Here is a 26,214-nt window from a genome sequence, read left to right on the forward strand (position 1 = left end):
TATACCCCTGTCTCCCTCCCCCTCTATTCCCCACCCTATACCCCTGTCTCCCTTCCCCTCTATTCCCCATCCTATACCCCTGTCTCCCTCCCCCTCTATTCCCCACCCTATACCCCTGTCTCCCTTCCCCTCTATTCCCCACCCTATACCCCTGTCTCCCTCCCCCTCTATTCCCCACCTTATACCCCTGTCTCCCTCCCCTTCTATATACCCCTGTCTCTCTCCCCCTCTATTCCCCTCACTATACCCCTGTCTCCCTTCCCCTCTATTCCTCTCCCTATACCCCTGTCTCCCTTCCCCCTCTATTCCCCACCCTATACCCCTGTCTCCCTCCCCTTCTATTCCTCTACCTATACCCCTGTCTCCTTCCCCCTCTATACCCCTCCCTATACCCCTGTCTCTCTCCCCCTCTATTCCCCACCCTATACCCCTGTCTCCCTCCCCCTCGATTCCTCTCCCTATACCCCTGTCTCCCTCCCCCTCGATTCCTCTCCCTATACCCCTGTCTCTCTCCCCCTCTATTCCTCTCCCTATACCCCTGTCTCCCTCCCCCTCTATGCCTCTCCCTATACCCCTGTCTCTCTCCCCCTCTATTCCTCTCCCGATACCCCTGTCTCCCTCCCCCTCTATTCCTCTTCCTATATACCCCTGTCTCCCTCCCCCTATATTCCTCTCCCGATACCCCTGTCTCCCTCCCCCTCTATTCCTCTTCCTATATACCCCTGTCTCCCTCCCCCTCGATTTCTCTCCCTATACCCCTGTCTCTCTCCCCCTCTATTCCTCATCCTATACTTCTGTCTCCCTTCCCCTCTATTCCTCTCCCTATACCCCTGTCTCCCTTCCCCTCTATTCCCCACCCTATACCCCTGTCTCTCTCCCCCTCTATTCCTCTCCCTATACCCCGGTCTCCCTCCCCTTCTATTCCCCACCCTATACCTCTGTCTCCCTTCCCCTCTATTCCTCTCCCTATACCCCTGTCTCCCTCCCCCTTGATTTCTCTCCCTATACCCATGTCTCTCTCCCCCTCTATTCCTCTTCCTATACCCATGTCTCCCTCCCCCTCTATTCCTCACCCTATACCTCTGTCTCCCTTCCCCTCTATTCCTCTCCCTATACCCCTGTCTCCCTCCCCCTTGATTTCTCTCCCTATACCCATGTCTCTCTCCCCCTCTATTCCTCTTCCTATACCCATGTCTCCCTCCCCCTCTATTCCCCATCCTATACCCCTGTCTCCCTCCCCCTCTATTCCCCACCCTATACCCCTGTCTCCCTCCCCCTCTATTCCCCACCCTATACCCCTGTCTCCCTCCCCCTCTATTCCCCACCCTATACCCCCGTCTCCCTCCCCCTCTATTCCCCACCCTATACCCCTGTCTCCCTCCCCCTCTATTCCCCACCCTATACCCCTCCCTCCCTCCCCCTCTATTCCTCTCCCTATACCCCTGTCTCCCTCCCCCTCTATTCCCCACCCTATACCCCTGTCTCCCTTCCCCTCTATTCCCCACCCTATACCCCTGTCTCCCTCCCCCTCTATTCCCCACCTTATACCCCTGTCTCCCTCCCCCTCTATATACCCCTGTCTCTCTCCCCCTCTATTCCCCTCACTATACCCCTGTCTCCCTTCCCCTCTATTCCTCTCCCTATACCCCTGTCTCCCTTCCCCCTCTATTCCCCACCCTATACCCCTGTCTCCCTCCCCTTCTATTCCTCTACCTATACCCCTGTCTCCTTCCCCCTCTATACCCCTCCCTATACCCCTGTCTCTCTCCCCCTCTATTCCCCACCCTATACCCCTGTCTCCCTCCCCCTCGATTCCTCTCCCTATACCCCTGTCTCCCTCCCCCTCGATTCCTCTCCCTATACCCCTGTCTCTCTCCCCCTCTATTCCTCTCCCTATACCCCTGTCTCCCTCCCCCTCTATGCCTCTCCCTATACCCCTGTCTCTCTCCCCCTCTATTCCTCTCCCGATACCCCTGTCTCCCTCCCCCTCTATTCCTCTTCCTATATACCCCTGTCTCCCTCCCCCTATATTCCTCTCCCGATACCCCTGTCTCCCTCCCCCTCTATTCCTCTTCCTATATACCCCTGTCTCCCTCCCCCTCGATTTCTCTCCCTATACCCCTGTCTCTCTCCCCCTCTATTCCTCATCCTATACTTCTGTCTCCCTTCCCCTCTATTCCTCTCCCTATACCCCTGTCTCCCTTCCCCTCTATTCCCCACCCTATACCCCTGTCTCTCTCCCCCTCTATTCCTCTCCCTATACCCCGGTCTCCCTCCCCTTCTATTCCCCACCCTATACCTCTGTCTCCCTTCCCCTCTATTCCTCTCCCTATACCCCTGTCTCCCTCCCCCTTGATTTCTCTCCCTATACCCATATCTCTCTCCCCCTCTATTCCTCTTCCTATACCCATGTCTCCCTCCCCCTCTATTCCTCACCCTATACCTCTGTCTCCCTTCCCCTCTATTCCTCTCCCTATACCCCTGTCTCCCTCCCCCTTGATTTCTCTCCCTATACCCATGTCTCTCTCCCCCTCTATTCCTCTTCCTATACCCCTGTCTCCCTCCCCCTATATTCCTCTCCCGATACCCCTGTCTCCCTCCCCCTCTATTCCTCTTCCTATATACCCCTGTCTCCCTCCCCCTCGATTTCTCTCCCTATACCCCTGTCTCTCTCCCCCTCTATTCCTCTTCCTATACTTCTGTCTCCCTTCCCCTCTATTCCTCTCCCTATACCCCTGTCTCCCTTCCCCTCTATTCCCCACCCTATACCCCTGTCTCTCTCCCCCTCTATTCCTCTCCCTATACCCCGGTCTCCCTCCCCTTCTATTCCCCACCCTATACCTCTGTCTCCCTTCCCCTCTATTCCTCTAACTATACCCCTGTCTCCCTCCCCCTTGATTTCTCTCCCTATACCCATGTCTCTCTCCCCCTCTATTCCTCTTCCTATACCCATGTCTCCCTCCCCCTCTATTCCTCACCCTATACCTCTGTCTCCCTCCCCCTCTATTCCTCTTCCTATATACCCCTGTCTCCCTGACCCTCGATTTCTCTCCCTATACCCCTGTCTCTCTCCCCCTCTATTCCTCTTCCTATACTTCTGTCTCCCTTCCCCTCTATTCCTCTCCCTATACCCCTGTCTCCCTCCCCCTTGATTTCTCTCCCTATACCCATGTCTCTCTCCCCCTCTATTCCTCTTCCTATACCCATGTCTCCCCCCCCCCTCTATTCCTCTCCCTATACCCCTGTCTCCCTCCCCCTCTATTCCTCTCCCTATACCCCTGTCTCCCTCCCCCTCTATTCCTCTCCCTATACCCCTGTCTCCCTCCCCCTCTATTCCTCTTCCTATATACCCCTGTCTCCCTCCCCCTCTATTCCTCTTCCTATACCCATGTCTCTCTCCCCCTCTATTCCTCACCCTATACCTCTGTCTCCCTTCCCCTCTATTCCTCACCCTATACCCCTGTCTCCCTTCCCCTCTATTCCTCTCCCTATACCCCTGTCTCCCGCCCCCTCTATTCCTCTCCCTATACCCCTGTCTCCCTCCCCCTCTATTCCTCTCCCTATACCCCTGTCTCCCTCCCCCTCTATTCCTCCCCCTATACCTCTGTCTCCCTCCCCCTCTATTCCTCTCCCTATACCCCTGTCTCTCTCCCCCTCTATTCCTCTCCCGATACCCCTCGCTCCCTCCCCCTCTATTCCTCTTCCTATATACCCCTGTCTCCCTCCCCCTATATTCCTCTCCCGATACCCCTGTCTCCCTCCCCCTCTATTACTCTTCCTATATACCCCTGTCTCCCTCCCCCTCGATGTCTCTCCCTATACCCCTGTCTCTCTCCCCCTCTATTCCTCTTCCTATACTTCTGTCTCCCTTCCCCTCTATTCCTCTCCCTATACCCCTGTCTCCCTTCCCCTCTATTCCCCACCCTATACCCCTGTCTCCCTCCCCCTCTATTCCTCTCCCTATACCCCTGTCTCCCTCCCCCTCTATTCCTCTCCCTATACCCCTGTCTCCCTCCCCCTCTATTTCTCTCCCTATACCCATGTCTCTCTCCCCCTCTATTCCTCTTCCTATACCCATGTCTCTCTCCCCCTCTATTCCTCACCCTATACCCCTGTCTCTCTCCCCCTCTATTCCTCTCCCTATACCCCTGTCTCCCTCCCCCTCTATGCCTCTCCCTATACCCCTGTCTCTCTCCCCCTCTATTCCTCTCCCGATACCCCTGTCTCCCTCCCCCTCTATTCCTCTTCCTATATACCCCTGTCTCCCTCCCCCTATATTCCTCTCCCGATACCCCTGTCTCCCTCCCCCTCTATTCCTCTTCCTATATACCCCTGTCTCCCTCCCCCTCGATTTCTCTCCCTATACCCCTGTCTCTCTCCCCCTCTATTCCTCATCCTATACTTCTGTCTCCCTTCCCCTCTATTCCTCTCCCTATACCCCTGTCTCCCTTCCACTCTATTCCCCACCCTATACCCCTGTCTCTCTCCCCCTCTATTCCTCTCCCTATACCCCGGTCTCCCTCCCCTTCTATTCCCCACCCTATACCTCTGTCTCCCTTCCCCTCTATTCCTCTCCCTATACCCCTGTCTCCCTCCCCCTTGATTTCTCTCCCTATACCCATGTCTCTCTCCCCCTCTATTCCTCTTCCTATACCCATGTCTCCCTCCCCCTCTATTCCTCACCCTATACCTCTGTCTCCCTTCCCCTCTATTCCTCTCCCTATACCCCTGTCTCCCTCCCCCTTGATTTCTCTCCCTATACCCATGTCTCTCTCCCCCTCTATTCCTCTTCCTATACCCCTGTCTCCCTCCCCCTATATTCCTCTCCCGATACCCCTGTCTCCCTCCCCCTCTATTCCTCTTCCTATATACCCCTGTCTCCCTCCCCCTCGATTTCTCTCCCTATACCCCTGTCTCTCTCCCCCTCTATTCCTCTTCCTATACTTCTGTCTCCCTTCCCCTCTATTCCTCTCCCTATACCCCTGTCTCCCTTCCCCTCTATTCCCCACCCTATACCCCTGTCTCTCTCCCCCTCTATTCCTCTCCCTATACCCCGGTCTCCCTCCCCTTCTATTCCCCACCCTATACCTCTGTCTCCCTTCCCCTCTATTCCTCTCCCTATACCCCTGTCTCCCTCCCCCTTGATTTCTCTCCCTATACCCATGTCTCTCTCCCCCTCTATTCCTCTTCCTATACCCATGTCTCCCTCCCCCTCTATTCCTCACCCTATACCTCTGTCTCCCTCCCCCTCTATTCCTCTTCCTATATACCCCTGTCTCCCTCCCCCTCGATTTCTCTCCCTATACCCCTGTCTCTCTCCCCCTCTATTCCTCTTCCTATACTTCTGTCTCCCTTCCCCTCTATTCCTCTCCCTATACCCCTGTCTCCCTCCCCCTTGATTTCTCTCCCTATACCCATGTCTCTCTCCCCCTCTATTCCTCTTCCTATACCCATGTCTCCCCCCCCCCCTCTATTCCTCTCCCTATACCCCTGTCTCCCTCCCCCTCTATTCCTCTCCCTATACCCCTGTCTCCCTCCCCCTCTATTCCTCTCCCTATACCCCTGTCTCCCTCCCCCTCTATTTCTCTCCCTATACCCATGTCTCTCTCCCCCTCTATTCCTCTTCCTATACCCATGTCTCTCTCCCCCTCTATTCCTCACCCTATACCTCTGTCTCCCTTCCCCTCTATTCCTCACCCTATACCCCTGTCTCCCTTCCCCTCTATTCCTCTCCCTATACCCCTGTCTCCCGCCCCCTCTATTCCTCTCCCTATACCCCTGTCTCCCTCCCCCTCTATTCCTCTCCCTATACCCCTGTCTCCCTCCCCCTCTATTCCTCCCCCTATACCTCTGTCTCCCTCCCCCTCTATTCCTCTCCCTATACCCCTGTCTCTCTCCCCCTCTATTCCTCTCCCGATACCCCTCGCTCCCTCCCCCTCTATTCCTCTTCCTATATACCCCTGTCTCCCTCCCCCTATATTCCTCTCCCGATACCCCTGTCTCCCTCCCCCTCTATTCCTCTTCCTATATACCCCTGTCTCCCTCCCCCTCGATGTCTCTCCCTATACCCCTGTCTCTCTCCCCCTCTATTCCTCTTCCTATACTTCTGTCTCCCTTCCCCTCTATTCCTCTCCCTATACCCCTGTCTCCCTTCCCCTCTATTCCCCACCCTATACCCCTGTCTCTCTCCCCCTCTATTCCTCTCCCTATACCCCGGTCTCCCTCCCCTTCTATTCCCCACCCTATACCTCTGTCTCCCTTCCCCTCTATTCCTCTCCCTATACCCCTGTCTCCCTCCCCCTTGATTTCTCTCCCTATACCCATGTCTCTCTCCCCCTCTATTCCTCTTCCTATACCCATGTCTCCCTCCCCCTCTATTCCTCACCCTATACCTCTGTCTCCCTTCCCCTCTATTCCTCTCCCTATACCCCTGTCTCCCTCCCCCTTGATTTCTCTCCCTATACCCATGTCTCTCTCCCCCTCTATTCCTCTTCCTATACCCATGTCTCCCTCCCCCTCTATTCCTCTCCCTATACCCCTGTCTCCCGCCCCCTCTATTCCTCTCCCTATACCCCTGTCTCCCTCCCCCTCTATTCCTCTCCCTATACCCCTGTCTCCCTCCCCCTCTATTCCTCCCCCTATACCTCTGTCTCCCTCCCCCTCTATTCCTCTCCCTATACCCCTGTCTCTCTCCCCCTCTATTCCTCTCCCTATACCCCTGTCTCCCTCCCCCTCTATTCCTCTCCCTATACCCCCATCTCTCTCTTTTCCACTCGTTATTTTGAGTGTAAAATATTGTCTACATGTACTGTAGCTCTCTTGAACCTAATATTGCGGTACAGTTAAAAACACACTAACACAAATTCACAAAATGGTGTGGGTGCGAACCAGATCAAGCTAGTGACAGTCTCCAATCTCCCGACAGTCTTGCCAAGGTCCCTCTTCAAACCTATCCATTCAAACGAACAGAGCTCTGAAGGCCCTTTACGTCTTTACAGATGACTCAACTCTCAACATATGTATTATTTTCTCCAAGGTTAGAGGTTAGAGAGATGAGGAAAAGAGAGAGAGAGAGGGAAAGAGAGAGATGAGGGAAAGAGAGAGATGAGGGAAAGCGAGAGAGAAAGAGATGAGAGAAAGAGAGAGATGAGGGAAAGCGAGAGAGAAAGAGATGAGAGAAAGAGACGAGGGAAAGAGAGAGATGGAGGGATGGTCATGCAGAGTGCTTGTAAAAACAGAACGGATGAAAGAAGGTGGATTTTTGTTATGCTGTCGAACCAACCCCTTGAGCTCCAGCATCCCGTCAAGGCTATAGTGTTGTGAATATGGTAACACAAAGAAAACATATGTATTACATACTCCACAAAGCACATACTATTACAGAATGTACATGATTTATTGTGTAGGATGGAGAAAGGCTTTCTGTTGACTGACCAAAAGGAAACATCCAAATCTGGGACTTTGTAAATGTACCATGACCCAGATGCATTAAGAATGTAATAGTTACACATGATAAGAAAAAGTCCAAAGTGAAAACTAATTTGAATAAAACAGGTCGATGGTTGCCCTGGGGATAGTTACCCCGCAGATGTAAGGTAATAAGAAACAGAATTCTAGTGTAATAAACTAGGTGGTTTGTTCCTCACTAAGTGCATTCGGTCCTGCTTTCCAAAATGCTTTCAACCTCTTGTGGCACTATGCGCTGCACTCTCTGCTGGTTACTCCCACACACTTGGCCATGCGCAAGTGTATACACACACACACACACACACACACACACACACACACACACACACACACACACACACACACACACACACACACACACACACACACACACACACAATCTGCCAACCATGGCCTTTATTCTCTGCACTTCAATCACTGTGGTTACCATTGATTAACATGTATATGCCTGCATTGTGACGTATGTATGTATGTATGTATGTATGTATGTATGTATGTATGTATGTATGTGTGTGTGTGTGTGTGTGTGTGTGTGTGTGTGTGTGTGTGTGTGTGTGTGTGTGTGTGTGTGTGTGTGTGTGTGTGTGTGTGTGTGTGTGTGTGTGTGTGTGTGTGTGTGAGCCACTACGTATAGCATAGCTGAACAGGTGTACTCTCTCAACCTGCTCCAGGTGGACCTGCACCAAACTCCACCCCGTCTCTCTCAACACACATGCCTCTGAAGCATGAAACAGCACCTGCTTGAAATGCAAACGCTGCCATGAACTATACTCCAGTATGTGGGTGAATCTCCATGTTGAGGATGTAGATGGGCATAATATGCATGGGAGAGATAAGCAGGTAGGGATCCACCAAATTCAAATGGGAATGGTTGATTATCATACTGTAATCTGCAGCACGGACAGATAGGAAGTAAACAGAAATTTGATAGTGATGTATTGTATATGAATGAGAAGGAGGAGGGAGTTTACAGTGAAAAGGAAAAATAGATACAGTACCGGTCAAAAGTTTGGACACACCTACTCATTCAATTGTTGTTTTTTTTCCCACATTGTAGAATAAATGTGAAGACATCAGAACTATGAAATGACATGTATGGAATCATGTAGTAACCAAAAAACTATTAAACAAATCAAAACATATTTTATATTTGAGATTCTTCAAAGTAGCTACACTTTTTCTTGATGACAGCTTTGCACACGCTTGGCATTCTCTCAACCAGCTTCATGAGGTAGTCACCTGGAATGCCTTGTTAAAAGTTAATTTGTGGAATTTCTTTCCTTCTTAATGTGTTTGTGCCAATCAGTTGTGTTGTGAAAAGGTAGGGGTGGTATACAGAAGATAGCCCTATTTGGTAAAGGAACAAGTCCATATTATGGCAAGAACAGGGAAATGACAGTCCATCATTACTTTAAGACATGAAGGTCAGTGAATACAGAATATTTCAAGAACTTTAAAAGTTTCAAGTGCAGTTGCAAAAACCATCAAGCTCTATGATGAAACTGGCTCTTATGAGGACCGCCACAGGAAAGGAAGACCCAGAGTTACCTCTGCTGCAGAGGATAAGTTCATTAAAGCTACCAGCCTCAGGATTTGAAGCCCAAATAAATGCCTCACAGAGTTCAAGTAACAGACACATCACAACATCAACTGTTCAGAGGAGACTGCATGGATCAGGACTTCATGGTCGAAGTGCTGCAAAGAAACCACTACTAAAGGACACCAATAAGAAGAGGAGACTTGCTTGGGCCAAGAAACACGAGTAATGGACATTAGACCGGTGGAAATCTGTCCTTTGGTCTGATGAGTCCAAATTTTAGATTTTTGATGGATGATCTCTGCAAGTGTGGTTCCCACCATGAAGCATGGAGAAGGAGGTGTGATGGTGTGGGGGTGCTTTCCTGGTGACACTGTCAGTGATTTATTTAGAATTCAAGGCACACTTAACCAGCATTGCTACCACAGCATTCTGCAGCGATACGCCAGCCCACCTGGTTTGTGCTTAGTGGGACTATCATTTGTTTTTCAACAGGACAATGACCCAGGACAGTGACCCAACACAGGCTGTGTAAGGGATATTTGACCAAGAAGGAGAGATGCATCAGATAACCTGGCCTCCACAATCACCCGACCTCATCCTAAACCATCTCAATTGGGTTGAGTTGGACCGCAGAGTGAAGGAGAAACAGCCAACAAGTGTTCAGCATATGTGGTAACTCCTTCAAGACTGTTGGAAAAGCATTCCTTAGGACCTGGTTGAGAGAATGCCAAGAGTGTGTGAAGCTGTCATCAAGGCAAAGGGTGGCTACTTTGAAGAATCTCAAATATAAAATATATTTTGATTTGTTAAACACTTTTTTGGTTACTACATGATTCCATAATGTGTTATTTCATAGTTTTGATGTCTTCACTATTATTCTACAATGTAGAAAATAATAAAAATAAAGAAAAACCCTTGAATGAGTAGGTGTGTCCAAACTTTTGACTGGTACTGTAACTCAACACAAAACATGTAAACCGTATACATTTTAAGGAAAAATACAAATGTATACAAATTAATTTCATAGTAATACTGAACTCTACGGAACACGTTTACACATTAATAAATGAGCTTACACATTTGTGGTGAATGCGATTCTCTCCCGTTTACATAACCTGGTGAAATGCGCTGCATAAATAGCCAACCATTATTACCTGTCAGTATCAACGCCAGCCGTAGTGAGAATAAGTAACCTGTGCTGTTGATCAGATTAAGTCAAAGTATGTGAGAGTAATCACACTGTCTCTGCTCTCTAGGGCCCTGCGTATCTCCTGTATTTTTCTGTATTCATGAGAACCAGCTGCAGGTACAGAAGTGGAAACAGATGGCTCTGCAGCTACACAACATAGCCTCTCTTTGATGACTACACACCATTTGAAGCAATTTAACAGCCCACGTCTCTTTAAACCCCCTGTCGCGGAGACTTCTTGTCCTTTAATGTTCATCAAAGGACTAACATAGCTGTGGAGAAGACTGGGGGGGTGAAAAGATTAAGGCTGAAATGGCCTCCAAATCACAGTCTCATTAGAGAGCAGCCTGTAACGGCGGAGAGATGACACCATTTTGTGTCATGACAGATCTGTTCCAACATTTTGGAAAATAATTACCTGTGATCTGCATCTACACACTCCATTCATCATCATCATCATCATCATCATCATCATAATCATCAGAACCAACTCTGACCTCACAATGGGCTCCATTTCAAAATGGTAGGATACAAAACAAGACAGCGCCATCAGAATGTTCTTCTACACAACGTATGGTAACAGCTCGTCACACGTCACCTCACATCACACAGGTGGAGTGCGGCGGCACTTAGATGAGGCAGAAATGGAGGAAGGAGGAAGGGATTGAATAGGATGGACGGTGAGGGAGAAATGGAAGGAGACGGTAGAGGGAGGACATAGAGGTCAATGAGAGAGAAATAAAGGAAGTGAAGAGAATGGAGGGATGACTATGGAACTTTGCCAAGACCCAAACGGCGTTCCATAGATGACGCAGGTTAGACAATGGCAGATATATAGCGGTGGGAAAGATTAAGAAAAGGAGAACCTTTATGCAGTGTTAAAGGTCTGTCCCACAGACAGGACTTGACACCGGAGCAAGTCTTACCTTGATGTTGTCAAAGGAGGCCTTGTTAGTGACATCGTAGAGCAAGAGGAGAGCTGGGGAGAGATCACAGACACAGAGCATTTTAACAGGCTATCGACGGATGGCCTCCACTAGAATCACTATGATAAGACTTGACAGAAAGTAAAAGTCAAACAATGGATACCTTCCATTTGTGGACTTTAAAACCTTTTAAATTGATCATACATATTTGGCGCAATGTCATGAAATTAGAACAGAACAGAATATGTCTATCTGCGGTTGGAAATTCTGAATATGTAATCAGCCGAGTCAGAATGATCACGTTTCAACCACAGTGAACAAAGCCCACTGATGGCCTGTACCACAGTGATATAGCATCAATCATCAATACATAACATTCATAATGGCATTTCCACCTCTGAAGTCAATACACAATAGTGACATGACAGCCTTTACATAAGCAACTATAGTATGCATTGGTTGAAGCTCAATGTTAAATTCCCTACCATCATATCTAAGCCACTATGACACCAATGTCGATGAAAATTCACAAATGAACTTGGAGGTACACAACACACTCTCCGCCTCAGGGTAGTTAGCATTACGGACGTCAGAAATGTTTGGACCCAAACCTAGCTCAAATTGTAGACGTTGGATTAAAATGAGGCTACAGCATCAATAAGGGGACCATTAGACTTAGATCCATTTAGACTAAATACGTTTGTATGTGCAACAGTTTTTATTAAATTCACAGTTTTACCAATGATATGCTACTTTTTTGTAGCATTTCTGTCAATGCTAACATCTTTTCAGCCGAATCTTAGAGCGCATATGGCTGAAATCATCTGTGTAAACTGCTGACCAGGAAACGTGTGTAATCAGAGCACAAACAAATAAGATAGCAAACGTCCTTGGCTGCTATTATAGCCAGTTAGATACACCAAACTTTGGGAACCTTGGGAAAACTGCTATGCTGCTAATTTATAATACATGCACACACCAGAACAGACACTGTTAGAAGATCCAGAGCAATTTCTAGTGCTAACCTTATGCATTAATTGTGCCATTTTCTTCTTGTCATTATAATTCAACTTTGTGCTGACTGATTAACACAGTGTCAAGTTACTTTTTAACGTGTCCCAGAAGTCGCCGTCCACAAGTAAAAAGAAGCAGGGGTGCGGGTTGCACACAAAGCATCTAGGTAAAACAACATCATTGCTTGCTAACCTGGTTAGCTATGTTGTAAAACCAACTGTTAGACAAAAACGAATTTTAACAAGCAAGAGACATAAACGTCCAATGTACTGAGTGAACGAACAAAGACATCGTGGAACAAACGTGTTCCGACTTCACCAGACTGGCCATTTAAATAGTGTCAAGTTAATAGAATAACAGTGTTTGAAGTGTAACTGTTTGCGTCACCACCCTGGGATTTGAAGGCCCTGGGTTCGCCTACTGGAGAAGATATTTTGACCATTCACCTTCGTGTATAGTTTTTGACACCCCATCCCTTTCCCAACACACACACATCGGTGTGCACACGCCAACACGCTGTGTGCTTATTTTCATTTATTAGGTGTCTCTGAAAAGAGCCTTTGGGTTCATTGAGCATCGTTGAATGGCAAGAGACAGGGGGTGTGACGTGTACTAGTACTAGTTAGCACGTCTTTTATTTTATTTAACCTTTATTTAAACAGGGAGTCACATTGAGATTAAACATCTATTTTACAAGAGAGCCCTGTATACATTACAATAAAAACAGAATAATAAAACATACACCTATGTGTATGAAACAATATAATTCAGCATACAATAACAAAATAAACATATTTAATAAAAGCAATCCCATTCAACTACATAGAGGTCCTCAATCAATAATGTAAAACTGCCTGAGTGGCACCAGCACATCTAACTGCAGTGAACTCTGCAGATTGTTCCACAAATTAGGGGCAAATAAAACGACGCAGATTTTCCCAAATTGTGGAGACTGAAGGGATATCTAGTGTTATCCATTCCTGAAAACGGGTTTGTTAACCTATGATTCTTGACTTAATTAATGAAGTTACATATGAAGGGAGTTTCTGAACGATAGCTTTATAAATAAATCAAAGAGAATGCCGCTCTCTTCTTACAAACAGAGAGGTCCCATCCCACATTTTTATACAGACTACAAAGAGGAGGAGAGAACAGTGGAGAAACTAGCTCAAACTCTCAAGGAAGACGTCGTTGCCCTCATCCGTCAGATGTAAGCCATCCCTACGGTACAAATGCACGCAATAAGTTGCACAGGTGGCAAACATTTCTAATTTTCAGGTGCCACTTTGACAAATTTCTTAGCTTCTCAAATGACAAACGGGTCCAAGTGAGCTGACAAACGACTGACCAGGTGAAACGCCTTTTATGCACATAGTACATCGCACACTATCAGTAGCACTTATGTACACATAATGTAGAAAACATTAAGAACTTTCCATGACAGACTGACCAGGTGAATCCAGGTGAAAGCTATGATCCCTTAATGACGTCAGTTGTTAAATCCACTTCAATCAGTGTAGATGAAGATAAGGAGACAGGTTAAAGAAGGATGTTTAAGCTTTAAGAAAATTGAGACGTGGATTGTGTATGTGTGCCATTCAGAGGGTGAATGGGCAAGACAAAATATTTAAGTGCCTTTGAACAGGGTATGGTAGTGGGTGCCAGGCCCACCGGTTTGTCTCAAGAACTGCATCGCTGCTGGGTTTTTCACACTCAACAGTTTCCCGTGCGTATCAAGAATGGTCCACCACCCAAAGGACATCCCACAACTGTATTTTGTATTTATTATGGATCCCCATTTGTTCCTGTCAAGGCAGCAGCTACTCTTCCTGGGGTCCAGCAAAATGAAGGCAGTTATACAATTTTAAAAACATGACAATACATTCACAAGAGATTTCACAAAGCATTAAGCATGTGCCATCAGGTCTCTACTTTACTACCACATATCTACAACACAAAATCCACGTGTACGTGTGTGTATAGTGTCTATGGTATTGTGTGTGTGTGTGTGTGTATGCATGTGTCTCAAATCAAGTGAAATGCTTACTTACAAGCCCTTAGCCAACAATGCAGTTTTAAGAAGAATAATACCCCCAAAATTGAAATTAAAGTAACAAATAATTAAATAGCAGCAGTAAAATAACAATAACGAGGCTACAGTTGAAGTCGGAATTTTACTTACACTTAGGTTGGAGTCATAAAATCTCATTTTATGTCTTGTTAAGTTAACAAACTATAGTATTTTTTCAACAATTGTTTACAGACAGATTATGTCACTTATAATTCACTGTATCACAATTCCAGTGGGTCAGAAGTTTACATACACTAAGTTGACTGTGCCTTTAAACAGCTTGGAAAATTCCAGAAAATTATGTCATGGCTTTAGAAGCTTCTGATAGGCTAATTGACGTCATTTCAGTCAATTGGAGGTGTACCTGTGGATGTATTTGAAGGCCTACCTTCAAACTCAGTGCCTCTTTGCTTGACATCATGGGAAAATCAAAAGAAATCAGCCAAGACTACAGAAAAAAAATTGTAGACCTCCACAAGTCTGGTTCATCCTTGGGAGCAATTTCCAAACGCCTGAAGGTACCACGTTCATACTGTAGTATGCAAGTATAATCACCATGGGACCACGCAGCCGCCATACTGCTCAGGAAGGAGATGTGTTCTGTCTCCTAGAGATGAACGTACTTTGGTGCGAAAAGTGCAGATCAATCCCAGAACAACAGCAGAGGACCTTGTGAAGATGCTGGAGGAAACCGGTACAGAAGTATCTATATCCACAGTAAAACGAGTCCTATATCGACATGACCTGAAAGGCCGCTCAGCAAAGAGGAAGCCACTGCTCCAAAACCGCCATTAAAAAAGCCAGACTACGGTTTGCAACTGCACATGGGGACAAAGATCGTACTTTTTGTCCTCTGGTCTGATGAAACAAAAATAGAACTGTTTGGCCATAATGACCATCATTATGTTTGGAGGAAAAGGGGGAGGCTTGCAAGCCGAAGAACACCATCCCAACCGTGAAGCACGGGGGTAGCAGCATCATGTTGTGGGGGTGCTTTGCTGCAGGAGGGACTGGTTCACTTCACAAAATAGATGGCATCATGAGGTAGGAAAATTATGTGGATATATTGAAGCAACATCTCAAGACATCTGTCAGGAAGTTAAAGCTTGGTCGCAAATGGGTCTTCCAAATGGACAATGACCCCAAGCATACTTCCAAAGTTGTGGAAAAAATGGCTTAAGGACAACAAAGTCAAGGTATTGGAGTGGCCATCACAAAGTCCTGACCTCACTCCTATAGAAAATGTGTGGGCAGAACTGAAAAAGCGTGTGCGAGCAAGGAGGCCTACAAACCTGACTCAGTTACACCAGCTCTGTCAGGAGGACTGGGCCAAAATTCACCCAACTTATTGTGGGAAGCTTGTGGAAGGCTACCCGAAACGTTTGACCCAAGTTAAACAATTTAAAAGCAATGCTACCAAATATTAACTGAGTGTATGTAAACTTCTGACCCACTGTGAATGTGATGAAAGATAATTGAGGTAACATGTACATGTAGGTAGAGTTATTAAAGTGACTATGCATAGATAATAAACAGAGAGTAGCAGCAGCGTAAAGGGGGGGGGGGGCAATGCAAATAGTCTAGGTAGCCATTTGACTAGATGTTCAGGAGTCTTATGGCTTGGGGGTAGAAGCTGTTTAGAAGCCCCTTGGACCTAGACTTGGCACTCCGGTACCGCTTGCCGTGCGGTAGCAGAGAGAACAGTCTATGACTAGGGTGGCTGGAGTCTTTGACAATTTTTAGGGCCTTCATCTGACACCACCTGGTATAGAGGTCCTGGATGGCAGGAAGCTTGGCCCCAGTGATGTACTGGGCCGTTCGCATTACCCTTTGTAGTGTCTTGCGGTCGGAGGCCGAGTAGTTGCCTTACCAGGCAGTGATGCAACCAGTCAGGAAGCTCTCGATGGTGCAGCTGTAGAATCTTTTGAGGATCTGAGGACCCATGCCAAATCTTTTCAGTCTCCTGAGGGGAATAGGTTTTGTCGTGCCCTCTTTACAACTGTCTTGGTGTGCTTGGACTATGTTAGTTTGTTGGTGAGGTGTGCTCGGTCCTCCTTTTTCCTATAGTCCACAATCATCTCCTTTGTGTTGACCACGTTGAGTGATATGTTGTTGTCCTGGCATCACACGGCCAGTGTCGAGGATCAGCGGGGCGGATGTGTTGTTACCTTCTCTTACCACCTGGGGTGGCCCGTTAGGAAGTTCAGGATCCAGTTGCAGAAGGAGGTGTTTAGTCCCAGGGTCCTTAGCTTATTGATGAGCTTTGAGGGCACTATGGTGTTGAATGCTGAGCTGTAGTCAATGAATAGCATTCTCACATAGGTGTTCCTTTAGTCCAGATGTGAAAGGGTGGTGTGGAGTGCAATAGAGTTTGCATCATCTGTGGATCTGTTGTGGCGGTATGCAAATTGGAGTGGGTCATGTACATACTACCTCAACTAACCGGTGCCCCCTCACATTGACTCTGTACCGGCACCCCCCTGTATATATTGTTATTTTTTGCTACTGCTCTTTAATTACTTGTTACATTTCTGTCTTATTCATATCAGTATTTTTTGAAACTGCACTGTTGGTTAGGGGCTCGTAAGTAAGCATTTCACTGTAAGGTCTACACCAGTTTTATTCGGTGCATGTGACTAATACAATTTGAATTAATTTGATTTGACCTGATCTCAATTTCGAGTCTCATAGCAAAGGGTCTGAATATATTATTTACATTATTTTTAACATAATCATTATGGGGTATTGTGTGTAGACTGATGATAATTTTTATTGATTTAATCAATTTTAGAATAAGGCTGTAACGTAACAAAATGTTGAAAAAGTCAAGGGGTCTGAATAATGTTCTGGAGGCAACGGCGGGTTAGACCCGGTACTAGATTGGTGTACCTAATAAACTGTCTGGTGAGTGTATAAATATACAGTACCAGTCAAAAGTTTGGACACACCCACTCAGTCAAGGGTTTTTCTTTATTTTTACTATTTTCTACATTGTAGAATAATAGTGAAGACATCAAAACTATGAAATAACAGATATGGAACCATGTAGTAACCAAAAAGGTGTTAAACAAATCAAAATATCTTTAATATTTGAGATTCTTCAAAGTAGCCACCCTTTGCCTTGGTATACAGAAGATAGCCCTATTTGGTAAAAGACAAAGTCAATATTATGGCAAGAACAGCTCAAATAAGCAAAGAGAAATGACAGTCCATCATTACTTGAAAACATGAAGGTCAGTCAAGAACTTTGAAAGTTTCTTCAAGTGCAGCCGCAAAAACCGTCAAGCTCTATGATGTAACTGGCTCTCATGAGGACCGCCACAGGAAAGGAAAGCCCAGAGTTCAACTGCTGCATAGGATAGGTTCATTAGAGTTACCAGCCTCAGAAATTGCAGCTCAAATATATGCTTCACAGAGTTCAAGTAACAGACACATCTCAACTAGAGGTTGACCAATTAATCAGCAATTAGGGCCGATTTCAAGTTTTCATAACAATCGGTAATCTGCATTTTTGGACTCCGATCATGGCCGATTACATTGGACTCCACGAGGAGACTGCGTGGCAGGCTGACCACCTGTTACACGAGTGCAGCAAGGAGCCAAGGTAAGTTGCTAGCTAGCTTTCAACAGGCAATATTAACCGGAGAAATTGTGTCACTTCTCTTGCGTTCTGTGCAAGCAGAGTCAGGGGGTATGCAGCAGTTTGGGCCGCCTGGCTCGTTGCGAACTGTGTGAAGACCATTTCTTCCTAACAAAGACCGTAATTAATTTCCCAGAATTTTACATAATTATGACATAACATTGAAGGTTGTGCAATGTAACCGCAATATTTAGACTTAGGGATAACACCCGTTCGATAAAATACGAAACGGTTCCGTATTTCACTGAAAGAATAAACTTTTTGTTTTCGAAATGATAGTTTCCGGATTTGACCATATTAATGACATAAGGCTCGTATTTCTGTGTGTTTATTATATTATAATTAAGTCTATGATTTGATATTTGATAGAGTAGTCTGACTGAGCGGTGGTAGGCAGCAGCAGGCTCGTAAGCATTCATTCAAACAGCACTTTCCTGCGTTTTCTTGCAGCTCTTAGCAATGCTTGAATCACAGCGCTGTTTATGACTTCAAGCCTATCAGCTCCCGAGATTAGGCTGGCAATACTATAGTGCCTATAAGAACATCCAATAGTCAAAGGTGTCTGAAATACAAATGGTATAGAGAGAAATAGTCCTATAATTCCTATAAGAACTACAACCTAAAAGACTCATGTTAAAAGGAACCACCAGCTTTCATATGTTCTCATGTGCTGAGCAAGGAACTTAAACGTTAGCTTTTTTACATGGCACATATTGCACTTTTACTTTCTTCTCCAACACTGTGTTTTGCTTTTTTTAACCAAATTGAACATGTTTCATTATTTATTTGAGACTAAATTGATTTTATTTATGTATTATATTAAGTTAAAATAAAAGTGTTCATTCAATATTGTTGTAATTGTCCTTATTACAAATATATATATAAGAATCAGCCGATTAATTGGTATCGGATTGTTTTGGTCCTCCAATAATTGGTATCGGCATTGAAAAATCATAATCGGTCGACCTCTAATCTCAACATCAGCTGTGTGGAGGAAACTGTGTGGTCGAATATTTCCCAAATTGACCTTCTCCTGTAACATACAGTATATATACTGCTCAAAAAAATAAAGGGAACACTTAAACAACACAATGTAACTCCAAGTCAATCACACTTCTGTGAAATCAAACTGTCCACTTAGGAAGCAACACTGATTGACAATAAATGTCACATGCTGTTGTGCAAATGGAATAGACAAAAGGTGGAAATTATAGGCAATTAGCAAGACACCCCCAATAAAGGAGTGGTTCTGCAGGTGGTGACCACAGACCACTTCTCAGTTCCTATGCTTCCTGGCTGATGTTTTGGTCACTTTTGAATGCTGGCGGTGCTTTCACTCTAGTGGTAGCATGAGACAGAGTCTACAACCCACACAAGTGGCTCAGGTAGTGCAGCTCATCCAGGATGGCACATCAATGCGAGCTGTGGCAAGAAGGTTTGCTGTGTCTGTCAACGTAGTGTCCAGAGCATGGAGGCGCTACCAGGAGACAGGCCAGTACATCAGGAGACGTGGAGGAGGCCGTAGGAGGGCAACAACCCAGCAGCAGGACCGCTACCTCCGCCTTTGTGCAAGGAGGAGCACTGCCAGAGCCCTGCAAAATGACCTCCAGCAGGCCACAAATGTGCATATGTAACACATGTAAGCCCTTTACTATTGCCCTTCCAGGTGGAATTGCTACAAAGAAATCACTACTAAAGAACACCAATAAGAAGAAGAGACTTGCTCTGGCCAAGAAACACAAGCAATGGACATTAGATCGGTAGAAATCTGTCTTTTTTCAACAGGACAATAATCCAACACCTCCAGGCTGTGTAAGGGCTATTTGACCAAGAAGGAGAGTGATGGAGTGCTGCATCAGATAACCTGGCCCCCACAATCACCTGACCTCAACGCAATTCAGATGGTTTGGGATGAGTTGGACTGCAGAGTGATGGAAAAGCAGCCAACAAGTGCTCAGCACATGTGGGAACTCCTTCAAGACTTTTGGAAAAGCATTCCTCATGAAGCTGGTTGAGAGAATGCCAAGAGTGTGCAAAGCTGTGTTATTTCATAGTTTTGATATCTTCACTATTATTCTACAATGTAGGAAATAGTCAAAATAAAGAAACCCTTAGATGAGTAGGTGTGTCCAAACTTTTGACCTCAGATAAGGGTTTACAAGAAATTGCTCCACAAGGACTTAGCTAGACTCTCCTCTCCTCAAAACAATTAGGAATGAATGTTTCCACCTACCCCCCCCCCCCCCCCCCCCCCCCACTCCACATCTCCCTATCTCCCCAATTTATTTATGGTTTAATTATTTTATTCTGTTTTAGTTTTTGGGGGGTGGGGAGGGGGAACAATTCCATGAAGGGTGCATAATTAGCGTATGGCTGGGGAGAATGAAGCCGTAGCCTGCTCCATTTCTCTCACTGATAACACAGCCATGGCTTTTTACACACCACCAGTGGAGTGGGGGGGGGGGGAGTGGGGGGGTTCTGTCTACTGGAATAAAGCAGCCTTGAACAGAACAGTCCACAGCAGAACAGACCAAAACAGAACAGACCAAAACAGACCAGACCATGTCTGAATGCAGCCCGTCTTTATCAGCCTCTAACAGAAGAGTGAGAGAAGGAGAAAAAAATACAAATTTCCTCTCCTCTCCTTCCCCCTCTCCAATCAAATTAACTCTCCTGTAACAGTGGGAGGAAGAGGGGAAGGTTCCGGTGGAGGTTGAGGGAACTAAAGTTTGGTAAACTGTTGCTCCCAGGTGTTCTTAGTCAAATCCAATCAAATTTTATTGGTCACATACACATATTTAGCAGATGTTATTGCTGGTGTAGTGAACTGCTTGTGTTCCTAGCTCCAACAGTGCAGTACTACCTAATAATTCACAACAATACACACAAATCTAAAAGGAAAAGAATGGAATTAGGAAATATATAAATATTAGGATGAGCAATGTCGAAATGGCATTGACTAAAATACAGTAGAATAGAATACGGTATATACAGTTGAAGTCAGAAGTTTACATACACCTTAGCCAAATACATTTAAACTCAGTTTTTCACAATTCCTGACATTTAATCTTAGTAAAAATTCACTGTCTTAGTTCAGTTAGGATCACCACTTTATTTTAAGAATGTGAAATGTCAGAATAATAGTAGAGAGAATGATTCACTTCAGCTTTTATTTCTTTCATCACATTCCCAGTGGGTCAGAAGTTTACATGCACTCAATTAGTATTTGGTAGCATTGCCTTTAAATTGTTTAACTTGGGTCAAACATTTCGGGTAGCCTTCCACAAGCTTCCCACAATAAGTTGGGTGAATTTTGGCCCATTCCTCCTGACAGAGCTGGTGTAACTGAGTCAGTTGAGTGGCCTCCTTTGTTGTCCTTAAGACATTTTGCTACAACTTTGGAAGTATGCTTGGGGTCATTGTCCATTTGGAAGACCCATTTGCTACCAAGCTTTAACTTCCTGACTGATGTCTTGAGATGTTGCTTCAATATATCCACATAATTTTCCTCCCTCATGATGCCATCTATTTTGTGAAGTGCACCAGTCCCTCCTGCAGCAAAGCACCCCCACAACATGATGCTGCTACCCCCGTGCTTCACGGTTGGGATGGTGTTCTTCGGCTTGCAAGCCTCCCCCTTTTCCTCCAAACATAATGATGGTCATTATGGCCAAACAGTTCTATTTTTGTTTCATCAGACCAGAGGACAAAAAGTACGATCTTTGTCCCCATGTGCAGTTGCAAACCGTAGTCTGGCTTTTTTAATGGGGGGTTTTGGAGCAGTGGCTTCTTCCTTGCTGAGCAGCCTTTCAGGTTATGTCGATATAGGACTTGTTTTACTGTGGATATAGATACTTTTGTACCGGTTTCCTCCAGCATCTTCACAAGGTCCTTTGCTGTTGTTCTGGGATTGATTTGCACTTTTCGTACCAAAGTACGTTCATCTATAGGAAACAGAATGCGTCTCCTTCCTGAGTGGTATGACGGCTGCGTGGTTCCATGGTGTTTATAATTGCGTGCTATTGTTTGTACAGATGAACATGGTACCTTCAGGCGTTTAGAAATCGCTCCCAAGGATGAACCAGACTTGTGGAGGTCTACAAATTTTTTTCTGTAGTCTTGGCTGATTTCTTTTGAATTTCCAATGATGTCAAGCAAACAGGCACTGAGTTTGAAGGTAGGCCTTCAAATACATCCACAGGTACACAGGTCCACAGGTACACCTCCGATTGACTCAAATGATGTCAATTAGCATATCAGAAGCTTCTAAAGCCATGACATAATTTTCTGAAATTTTCCAAGCTGTTTAAAGGCACAGTCAACTTAGTGTATGTAAACTTCTGACCCACTGGAATTGTGATACAGTGAATTATAAGTGAAATAACCTGTCTGTAAACAATTGTTGGAAAAATGAATTGTCACGCCCTGATCTGTTTCACTGTTCCTGTTATTGTTTCCATCCCCTCCAGGTGTCGCTTATTTTCCCCAGTGTATTTATCCCTGTGTTTCCTGTCTCTCTGTGCCAGTTCGTCTTGTATGTTAGTCAAGTCAACCAGCGTGTTTTTCCCGTACTCCTTTTCTATTCTCTTTTTATAGTCCTCCCGGTTCTGACCCCTGCCTGACTCTGGACTACTTTCCCGCCCGCCTGATCATCCTGCCTGGCCTGACCTTGATTCTGCCTGCCCTTCGGTACCTTTTGGACTCTGAACTGGTTTTGACCCTTTTGCCTCTCCACGACCATTCTCTTGCCTCACCCTATTGGATTAATAAATACTGTAAGACTCCAACCATCTGCCTCATGTGTCTGCATCTGGGTCTCGCCTTGTGTCATGATAGTCATGCACAAAGTGGATGTCCTAACCGACTTGCCAAACTATAGTTTGTTAACAAGAAATTTGTGGAGTGGTTGAAAAATAAGTTTCAATGACTTTAACCTAAGTGTATGTAAACTTCCAACTTCAGCTGTACATATACATTATTACATTGACCAGTATTTCCATGTCTATGTACTGTATATAGGCAGCAGCCTCTAAGGCTTGGATCTAAATATTTTTAAATAATGGGAATTTTTATAAGGGAGGAATGGTGTCTCAAGATACATTAAGGAAATGTCCAACGGTGGCAGGTCGGTGTTCAAACAGTAATCATTTGCACAACACACACAGATAATCTAACATACCCACACACAACAATGTATTCCCATTAAATTATCGAAAAGAAAAAAAACTTCTGACAAGCATCCTGTAGTCAACCCACTGTAAATAACCTGCCAGGTGCCAGCCACAGCTAATCTAACATTCCCACATACAACAATGTATTGCCATTAAATCATCCAAGGAAAAAAACTTCTGACAAGCAGCCTGTAGTCAACCCAGTGTAATTCCAGCCATGAGCCAGCCCTGTCCATTGTGAATAGATGGACGCTTTGCGCTTGATGCTGACAGCTGTATGCCCATTTTCTGTTGCCTAAAGAGGGACTAGGGCGGGGTGACAGTGATAAAGGGTGTATGAGTGGATGCCAGGATCCAGAAGAGACACAGTGAAACAGGCAGAGAATGCTGCCGTCTGACTGTCTGTGTATCTGTCTGTGCATGCGTCGAGTGTACGTGCCTGCCTGCCTGTGTCTGGAACTCTGAGAAGTGCCAAGTCATCACCACCCACATGCATATCAACAGGTAATCATCAGCATAATTCATAATGGAAACATCCTCACAAAACAATCCTTTTCCCCATTCAGATAACTGCTACAACTTCTTTGGATTAGTAATCAAATCTTAATCCCCATTTTACCAACATCTTTCAATATTTCAGCTTTCAGGGATGTGAAATAACAAGCAAAAATGTACTGTTTTCATTCATTCATTCATTGTCAGACTAAGATATTATTTAGAATGAATAACGTGCATTATAAATTACCACCTTAAATTACAAGGGATATCACTTCAATATGTATACAGATGTAGGATCTTAATTTGAACCAGTTTGCTATAGCAGGAAAATAATCTTGCAGAAACAGGAAATGTGAATTAATATGTGGATTTTAATTAACTGACATTTTTGTAGGGGTTAATACATTATCTAATACATTATCCGTAAGGGAAAATTAAGTCTGAAATTTGAACGTTGAAATTACAAACTTCCAAAGCCTTTTTAAATCTCAAATACACTACAAGTTTCCTGCATTGCAGGAAAGTTCTCCTGCAACAGGGCGATCATATTAAGATCATACACCTGTATAACACATTCTGAGTGTTTGTTTAGATTACATCCATCACGGAAAGAATGGATCAATTCCTGTGACAACTGCATTCCTAATTCCTCTGAATGGAGCTGCTGTCTTCAGTTAACCGTTTTGGTGATGGAGAGAGGAGAGGAGAGAGAGGGGGAGAAAGTGAGAGAAGGTGAGAGAGAGAAAGTGTGAGAGGAGAAGGGTGATGGAGAAAATGAGAGGCAGGGTAGTAGAGGAGGATACTCTGCTGGAGGGTTCAGAAATGTGAGAAAACGTCTGAGTATCCTCCACTCACTTCCAATATAGTAAAGCCCTGGTCCTTCATCCAGTGATCTGAACGTCCTGGTTTAATATGCAGCAGGAGGCCTGTTCTTCTTCTCCTCCTCCATCTCTCAACTACCTTTTCCCTCGGTTTCCCTCTCCTCCATCTGCCTCCTCTCTCTCTCTTGCGCTCTCTCTCTCTCTCTCTCTCTCTCTCTCTCTCTCTCTCTCTCTCTCTCTCTCTTGCTCTCTTGCTCTCTCTCTCTCTTGCTCTCTTGCTCTCTTGCTCTCTCTCTCTCTCTCTCTCTCTCTCTCTCTCTCTCTCTCTCTCTCTCTCTCTCTCTCTCTCTCTCTCTCTCTCTCTCTCTTGCATCCCTCGCATCCCTCGCTCCCTGTCCCCCTGAGATATGACAGATTTCTCCTGGGGCTGTTGTTGAGCAGGATGCATAGGTAGCCATTAGGGAGGAGAGGAGCAACTAAAGATGGAGACAACGAGCCAGAAAAGGAGAGGAGTGGTGGACACTTATCATGCAGCGACAGTGCCGAGTGCGCTCCAAACTGTGATACTCCAAATCAGCCCACTACATGTATCTCTTCATCTCTATCAATCACTTCAATAGATTCTTATTCTTGATTTGTATTTTATTCAAAATATCCCACATTTGTCTGAGAAGTAAGACTTTAGAGGACAACTCTAATGGTGGACTGAACACAATAAACAACAACGCTAAATCATTTCCCTTTGTTCCATCCTTTCCTCCTCTTCTTTTTCTCTCTCTATCCATGTGTGTGCCACGCCTTCCATCAGGCCCCACATCAAGCCCCACTCCCACAGTTTGGCCTGTATTAGAGGCACAAGCACGCGTCTACAAGCCCTCATTCACACCGTGCTCACAGACCAGTGTAGCTGACAACTCTATTCCTCATGTGCAGTGCAATGATAAAAGTTACATTCCCCAGCCCAGAAAGCACCGACAAACAGAGAGACCATCAGAGAGACTAGCAGCATGTCTCCTATTATAGTTGCAGTATGGAAGGCTTGTAGGCAGAAGAAAGGAAATAAAGAAAGAGAAAGAGGGAGAAAGAAAGAAATCAATAAAGAGAGAGAGATGCTGTATCATTACACTGTATCACACTGTTCTCTACGTTAATTACACTGTATCACACTGTTCATTATACTGTATCACACTGGTATTTACGTTCATTATACTGTATCACACTGGTCTCTATGTTTATTATACTGTATCACACGGTTCTCTACATTCATTATACTGTATCACACTGTTCTCTATGGTCATTATACTGTATCACACTGTTCTCTACATTCATTACACTGTTCTCTACGTTCATTATACTGTATCACACTGTTCTCTATATTCATTATACTGTATCACACTGTTCTCTACGTTCATTACACTGTTCTCTACGTTCATTATACCGTATCACACTGTTCTCTATATTCATTACACTGTTCTCTACGTTCATTACACTGTATCACACTGTTCTCTACGTTCATAACACTGTTCTCTACGTTCATTATACTGTATCACACTGTTCTCTACATTCATTATACTGTATCACACTGTTCTCTACATTCATTATACTGTATCACACTGTTCTCTACGTTCATAACACTGTTCTCTACATTCATTATACTGTATCACACTGTTCTCTACATTCATTATACTGTATCACACTGTTCTCAACGTTCATTATACTGTATCACACTGTTCTCTACATTCATTATACTGTATCACACTGTTCTCTACGTTCATAACACTGTTCTCTACGTTCATTATACTGTATCACACTGTTCTCTACATTCATTATACTGTATCACACTGTTCTCTACGTTCATTACACTGTATCACACTGTT

The 26,214-nt window shown here is 45.2% G+C and overlaps 1 protein-coding gene across 1 annotated transcript in view; it reads right to left on the bottom strand.

The window, feature by feature from the left end:
* LOC120045452 (ras-related protein Rab-26-like) overlaps nucleotides 1-26,214 on the bottom strand; it is a 133,461-nt gene that overhangs the window by 36,426 nt on the left and 70,821 nt on the right. Inside the window, exon 5 of the mRNA XM_038990335.1 lies at nucleotides 11,123-11,175. Within this exon, the coding sequence (XP_038846263.1) occupies nucleotides 11,123-11,175 (53 nt within the window). The remainder of the gene's footprint in view (nucleotides 1-11,122; nucleotides 11,176-26,214) is intronic.

Source organism: Salvelinus namaycush, chromosome 4, assembly GCF_016432855.1.
Source record: "Salvelinus namaycush isolate Seneca chromosome 4, SaNama_1.0, whole genome shotgun sequence".
NCBI lineage: Eukaryota > Metazoa > Chordata > Actinopteri > Salmoniformes > Salmonidae > Salvelinus > Salvelinus namaycush.